The following is an 8,003-nucleotide window of genomic DNA, read 5'->3' on the forward strand; positions in this document are numbered from 1 at the left end:
TGAATAGCATTTACCCTGCCTGGTCTGCTCACCTTTTTTATTTTCTTCCAGATCCAGGCCCTCTATTTCACAGAAGGTGTTGGTGTTGTCACTACAACCTGACAATCTTCCTAGTTAGTGTTCAATTAAAAAATGAACATCCACATCAGATAGTTAGTTAGGCCAGTGACTATTTAAATAGACAAAAAAAATTCTGTATCACGTTCATGTCTGCGTGCAGCGCAACGTTTGACGCCGTGGTTGGTCCTCGTTGACGCTGCTGTCAAATGGCAACTGCCAAAGCTCAAGAAGGAAACTCCTCCCTGTTGACAGCACGTTCCGTCCCCTTCTCAGCGCAATGGTTTCTTGGATAATCTCTAGACTTGTGGTGTAAGTATTTTTTTTTAAATCACATTCTTCTTTCATAAAAAATCCCACCTCGAGATAATGCCGTTTGCTGTAAATATGCGTTTTTCCGTGACACAAGATGCATGACAGCAGTGGCCGCTTTATAGCCTATGTAGGCTACGTCTTATTTCTGAGTAGAGACGGTGACTCTGGGGTTTGAGGCGAGACAGAATATTGTGCTCTGTTTATGACTTATTCCTTATTTCAATAAGGCATTTTTTTGCCTTTTGATTTAATAGTCATATCACATTTAAAGGGAATATTTTATTTAGACTAATATGTATTTACATGCGTTTTCATTGAATTCCAGACAAAGAATTACGTGATTGCCCAAATTAAATATGTATATTTCTATGTCTGCTCATGCAGAGCTATGCATGTTGAAAATGATCAAGCAACAATAATGCTGTAATCGATAGGGGATTTCATACAGTAAATTCAAATATAACTATATAATAAAATGATTTTATAAAGCACAGAGCAGTGGTAAGCAGAGCAATTTTATGTTACTTGATGTCCTTTATTTGGAAAACAAAGGGATGGGTCACCCCTCTCAGGTTACAATAAAAGTGTTGTATATATTTCTAAGACTTTATTGCCGCAAATGTTCTGAGTCATCCGAATATTTAAGCACGTTAATGTATGAAAGCAGAATTATAGACTCCACTGGTCATTTCTATTGTGTTGTAATATGGCGAAATGGTTAAACGTGTTCACAACATATAGACTTGGAGTTAGCCAAATCTCAAAATAGCACGTCAATTAAATTTAGGTTACAATATCATATTACATTGCTGTTTCAGACGTGAGGCTCCAAGTGTCTTCTGACTTGGCGTTCAAAGCTCTATATAGACTATCCAACACATTTTATTTGTTGTTCTGAGGTCTTAAACAGAAACACTGCATTTTGTTTTGAGTGACCTTGTGCTTAACAACTGTATGGTTATACAGGCCTATGTAGGTCAGTAATTTGAGCAGGTCACACTCACAACTGTTGCCATACTGTTGCTTCAAGCTAAGGGGTCCCCCTGTCTGTTATAGTCATACACAGGTGTAGTCCTCATGTGGGCTTGTTTAGTAAATTAGAATTTTAAATGTGCACCTTTTTCTGCTCACTCATTAGTTTTAATTGTTGTTGAAAATATTAGTGTCTTCATGTCAATTAGACATTCAACAATATGAGCGGAATTGGAAAATAGTTGCGCACGTAAAACTCTGACTTGTCTAGCGGGGCCTCTTTGATTGCAATGGGACTTTGGCGCAAAGGAAGTGCGCATGGGACTGTTCTCAGATTCTCCTAATTTCTTGGAATATGAGCCACTCCCTGTTGATGTATTATTTGTTTATATAAACATTATGCATTCAATCAAATCTAAAACAGTTTTAACACAGTAAATTCGTCAGAAACCCAATACCCATTACTGCGAAGTTGGAGGACATATTGTTTTATTTTATTTCACCTTTATTTAACCAGGTAGGCAAGTTGAGAATAAGTTCTCATTTACAATTGCGACCAGGCCAAGATAGTATAGCTTATATCCATCAAAGTTATACAAATAGAGAGTTGTTTGTTTTTTGGACAGTTGTTACCAGTGAGTTTTATTTGCTTTTAGCCCCATAAATGTGTGTGGATGTGCTGGACAAGCACTTATTGCATAAGCTAATGACATGTTTTGTGTTTTCCAGGCTTGTATTTGGCACACTATATCCTGCATACTCCTCATACAAAGCTGTCAAGTCAAAGGATGTGAAGGAATATGTGAGTATTAGCAACATTATGAAAAAAGCGACAATGAAACCATAGTCTGGGTTTATTATGGGCCAGTTTCACAGACCCAGCCAAATCGTGGACTGAATGACATTAATCAGGATTAATAAGAATTGAGTTTAATATTCATGAACTATTATGTATCAGACTAACTGTGACAGTTATTTTGCTTTTAAAGGTGAAATGGATGATGTACTGGATCATATTTGCACTATTCACCACCATGGAAACCATCACGGATATATTTATCTGTTGGTAAGTTAATGCTGTATTATAAAATACCTGTTTTGTTTATGTATAGTATTATTTCACTTATTTTCATATAATTTGTTATGAAGTCCAAAATATTGTTCTGCAATAGTACTGAGTCACATAACATTGGCCTACATAGGATAGTCACGACTGATGATGGTATTGTAATGGGGAGTAGATTTTTTGAATGCTCTGATCACTGTATTATTCTTCCCTGCACTGTAGGGTTCCTTTCTATTATGAGCTGAAGATTGCCTTTGTGGTATGGTTACTGTCTCCTTACACAAAGGGGTCCAGTGTTCTATACAGGAAGTTTGTTCACCCGACACTATCTTCAAAAGAGAAGGTGAGACCAGTGCATTAGTACTTTTTTCTTTGTCCTCTTTAAATGTTTTATAAGGTGTCTTCTATACTATATATGTTTTAAATGCCCTGCTAATCATTTTAATGACAGGATTTGCTGTGATCTATTATCCGAAGGAGAGGTTGGATTGTCCAAGCTGGTCATGTTTTGGGTGGAGGGGCATAAGGAAACAGCATGGTTTTTCCTTCTGTTCCTTTCCTTTTGACTTTATTTTGGGGTCAGGAAACACATCAGAGTTGAGAGGGGACCAACACTGGGACCCAGTGTCAGATGAAAATGAACAATAGCACTGATTCTAAAAGACAATCAACATGTCCACTCTTTATGTGTGAAGAAACGTGTGTTGCTAAAGAGCAATCTCAAGACAGATAGCGACCATGTTCATTACAAATAGTCACAACATGTATTGTTTGCATACAGTACATCAAATCTATGAGTGTGTTTTTCACATGGCCTGCCAATAAAAACACAATTAATATGTGTGTTTTTCTCTCTGTCCAGGATATTGATGACTATCTCTGCCAAGCAAAGGACAAAAGCTACGATACTCTGGTGACTTTTGGGAGGAAAGGTTTGAATGTAGCAGCCACAGCTGCAGTCCTGGCAGCGACAAAGGTAATGCTGACTATTTCCATTTCTGATGTGTCCTGGGGGAATGGTGGGGTGAAGTGATGTTTTTCTGTGTACATACATGTATAATTCATAGTGTTCGTGTATTTTGTCTCCCACCCCAGAGCCAAGGAGTACTGTCAGATAGACTACGAAGTTTTAGCATGCATGACTTGTCCGCCTACCAGTCCGACCCAACTGAGGTGGACTCTGGATCTGTCCCGAGTCAGTCTGCAGCTGGACAGCAGAGGGCCAGGACCATGATGCGCAGCAAGTCAGAGAGTGGCTACACCAAGGGTGAGACTATACTGCCACATACACTTACATCACTAACCAGGATACAGACAGAATGAATGACACAGCCAGATTCGGGATATGATTATCCTAATGCACATAATTTTTTCCATAATACAATTTGATCACCTCTTAGGTAACTACCATGTAGTAGCTAAGTAGCAATATGGTAACACTGAAAATTGTATATTACTGTACAATAGGCAATTTGTGTACACCTCTAGCATGTCTACTAGTACGGACTAATAGAGTAAATATTTATTAGTACACATGCTAGAGGTATACACATTGCCAATCGTATCTAATTTGCCTTTAATTTGAAGCAGTGAGCAATATGATGCAGTAAGATATTTAAGTTACTAACTAGGGAGTTAAACTGTACTCATTGTTTCCATATTATGGTATATTTGGCAAATAATGGTTTTACCACAGCACTGGTGAAAACAATGAGTACAGTTTAACTCCATAGTTAGTAACTTAAATACCTTACTGCTTAGTATCGCTCATTGCTTCAAATGAAAGGCATTAGAAATGTTTACACTCCTGAAAACAGGTCTGTTTCCTCTGCTTAAACAAACATGATCATATGGCCTCTTTCCTGTTTAAGCCTGGAGATAATAGTTCTGTGCCCTGACTTTCCTTAGTCCCCCTAATCCCACATATCCTGTTTGTGGTATCTGACTGCAGGTAAGTGTCCACATGGCTGCCAGGCAGGCTCTGGACCAGTGCTATTCAAACCTTTACCATTTGGGACCCCAATCCCAAATCTGACCACACAACATTAAAATCAGTCCATTTACCTTTTCACATCAACAAATAACCTTCAATTCATTACATTTTCTCTCCGATCAAAATGAAGAGAACAAATAAATACATTTACTCACTGAAATTGTATTTTTCAACTGATTTTTCTCAACAACAACAAAATGATATTGTTCCATGAAAAAAAGGATTTTTGCAACCCCACTGCAATTCCCCCGACTTTGAATATCAATGTTCTAGACTCACCTGAGAATGCTTCACATTTAGCTTTTATTATTGAATGACCAGAGCCTGCTCTCCGGTGGCCATACTAGTTCAGTGGTCCATGTCTCATTATACAGTATGTGTTGGACAGTCCCAAAGTTTCTTTGGGATTCACTTTGTTTGGATTGATTAGTCTATTAACCTTCCAAGAGGTTAATAATAACCACAAGGTGAAAAAGAATGCTTTTGCACCATGGCTCTGTTAAAAAATGTTGTTGTGGAGGACTGTAACTATTCCTGTCAGTGGCTGTACTGTGTGGATCATTAACACATTTTCAAATTATGTTTGAAAAACGTGTTTTGTTAACTTACCACACACTTATTGTGGAATATTTACAATGTGATTATCTGTGTTTTCATGAAAACAACATGATATTAGCTGATAGGTCAACCAGCATCCTTCATATTGAAAGAGCTGGTTTATGAAAGGCTATTTTGGCCTTTTGCTTTCCATTTCCATGGCATATTGAATGATGAGATGGAAATCCAGTGTACTCAACATGATTCTGCAGAGACTAAATGAAGGGCCGTGAAGAGGAGTCCTCGTCCGTATAGCATTGTTATGCTTGTTTGCCCTGTGTGAGAGGGAATCCCATATCTTTCAGCGTTATTCTAGTCCTTATTCCCCTGCCTGCACACATGGTCCTTTTGATGTCTGCTCCGGTGCTCTGTGTAGAGAACAACAACCACCCTACTCTGCCCCTTAGAACTCATAACAACCTCTCTGTAGTGAAGCTACGGCACTTCAATAATTATAGTACAACATTTCACTGCTGCTTTCAGTGTACATTCGGATGTGTGTCTGTTAATTTTTCACCACCGTTGCTTCTCACGGTGCAGGGCAGGATTTGGACATGACTGAGTATGAGGTGTTGAGATTCGACCAGTGTGACACCAAGGAGCTGCTGTCCCACGCTATTACGCCCCCCAAACCCACACTCCCTCCCTCACCCTCCCTGACCCCCCAGCCCTCTCCACCTCCATCCCTTGCACCAGAGCAGACTGAGGACATGGGGGGGGAAACGTCAACAAGCACCCCACAGCTCAGGCTGATTAAGAGGAAGGCGCCTGAGGTACTCCTTTAAACTGGCTGGCCTACTGGCATGTGATTCTAACTTCCCCTGAACTGGACTGTGGTGACTAACACACTGGGTCCTCGTGGCACGGTACCATTGCAAAAATGAGGACGGAAGATCATTTTCTGGCTGAAATTAGTTGTACCGTTATGATACAAATTAGTTTCTAATATGCATTTATATTTTTAGTGGACTGATAAGTGTATGAATTGATGTTGTTTTGCAGTATTGTTTCACTGCTGATATGACTTTGCTGCTGAATGTAATGGAAGTATTGATTTGATTGCATGTATTGATTTCCCAATTTCCATAGAAAACAAGCTGGAACAGGCCTCTGAAAAGAACATTCCAGGATTGCTTTCTTTACCATGTGTCAACTCATATTTCCATAATGTGCTGAGTGTTAATCTTATGCCCAAACTGACAGTATAGATACACAGAGCATGCATATCAGACAGACAAGACAAACGTTGTCAGACCACAAATCAGGAATAATGTGGCATTTATTGCTTTCAGAACCGTTATGGTTAATCAGTGCCCCATCTCTCTTTTTTTCCATCTGTCTTTCTAGCCTCCTCCTAGGGACATAAGACCTCTCACAAGATCCAGGACTGCCCAGCTGCCTTCAAACAGAGAAGCCATGTGATTTTGTGTAAACGCTCCCAAGACCACTTTAGCTGCAAGGAGAAGAGGGTAAATAAGGAAATGTGGCTAAAAGCTAAATGCATAAAGCAGCCTTGTTTTAGAATAAGGAAACCAAAGTGACTTGTGACCCTCTATCTTAATATATATGACATCTGGCACATACTGTACTGTAAAGGAGACAGATGGTGGGTGCCATCAAGGTAGCACTCAAGAGTGGGCTCCATACCTTACAGACATTTGGATTGACTTGTCGGTCATTGAATATGTTTTTGTATGTATGTAAAGTGTGTGTATTTATCATTAATAGTTTTTTTTATATACTATGTTTAGAGACAAATGCATGTATGTGTCTCTGGTCATTAGTGTCATGAAACAGAATGTATTGTTACTTACATCTTTTTGTGGCTACTTGGTCACTGTTTGAGGTAGCATCAGTCATCAGGAGCGTAGCAGGGTGAAATACTCCGTAATGAAGGATATGGTTGTCCACTCCCTCTCTTGGGTTTTTAGGGAGAGCTTTAACCTGGCAAACACAATCTGTACTGACAATTTAACAGGACACAGAATATTGAAATGAATTGTCCTGTCAGGTTAGTATAACTCCTCAAATGTGGTATTTATTTATGAGATAAAATAGCAGTGGTAGGACTTAAAAATGCTGATTATTATTAATCAAATGCAAGTAAGGGCTCTATTCAGTCTGTATCGCTGAAGCATTACAGATTGTGCGATAGAAATGTGAAGGTAATATCTGATTGAGCCGACATACGCAGCGTTTATCGTGAATAAAGTCTTCACTAACGTGGGAACATTGTCTTTAAATTTCAATCACGCTGAACTTCCACGATACGGTTTGAATAGAGCTCTTTACATTTGATTATAAAGCCTTAAATCATTCAAATAAAACATTGAGTACCTGGTACTACAGAAACAGTAATATCAGTACTTGTATTTCTTGCAAAGAGCACTAAAACATCATGAAAAACATAACTATGACTGTCATTGACTATTGTCATTATCCACTATGTTCAGAGTTACAGCAACTGTTCCAGTACCATGAAATGGCAACATAAAAGAACTTCAGAAATGTAAAAATGTTTTTTTTCCTTTTTAGTTCACTGATCACCATGTTATTTATCATTACCAAAATTATTATTATATGGGATTAGTTAGTATTCAAATAAAGAAATTGCTCTATGAGGTAGAAATGTTGACAATCGACTTTTCAATCTCATCATAACTTATCTGGCATTCAAGTCTGTCATTCAATTGTTTTGTAAAAGTTTGTGTTATTCATGCCTTATAGACATCACTATACATTTGAGTATTTTCTGGTTTAGCACACAAAACATGATTTGAAGTGTATAGCTATTGTATAACAAAAGATAGCCAGTGGCGAGAGCTATATACTCTGGTCCTTCTCAGTCTAAAAACACTGTGCAATACTCTGCTTTCACTGAGAAATTATCAACTCACACTTCTTACTCAAAACTCATTTCTCAATGTAGCCACAACTGTCGACCTGTCTTTTCCCAGCCATTATGAACAGAAGACTAATTATTCTCTACGACATGCCTGTTGC

General features: G+C 38.5%; 1 protein-coding gene across 2 annotated transcripts; it reads left to right on the plus strand.

The window, feature by feature from the left end:
• Positions 1-270: 270 nt before the first annotated feature.
• Positions 271-7,665, plus strand: LOC118362555 (receptor expression-enhancing protein 1-like). 2 transcript variants are annotated; one of them, XM_035742977.2, is made up of 8 exons: positions 271-369; positions 2,074-2,146; positions 2,334-2,410; positions 2,633-2,753; positions 3,273-3,386; positions 3,506-3,677; positions 5,541-5,773; positions 6,348-7,665. In XM_035742977.2, exons 1-8 carry the CDS (start codon positions 338-340, stop codon positions 6,420-6,422), a joined length of 897 nt encoding a protein of 298 aa, XP_035598870.1. In that variant the 5' UTR covers positions 271-337; the 3' UTR covers positions 6,423-7,665. The 2 variants fall into 2 exon arrangements, with proteins under 2 accessions (XP_035598870.1, XP_035598871.1); XM_035742978.2 differs by lacking the exon at positions 5,541-5,773.
• The last annotated feature ends 338 nt before the right edge of the window (positions 7,666-8,003 follow it).

Source organism: Oncorhynchus keta, chromosome 29 (genome assembly GCF_023373465.1).
Source record: "Oncorhynchus keta strain PuntledgeMale-10-30-2019 chromosome 29, Oket_V2, whole genome shotgun sequence".
Lineage (NCBI taxonomy): Eukaryota > Metazoa > Chordata > Actinopteri > Salmoniformes > Salmonidae > Oncorhynchus > Oncorhynchus keta.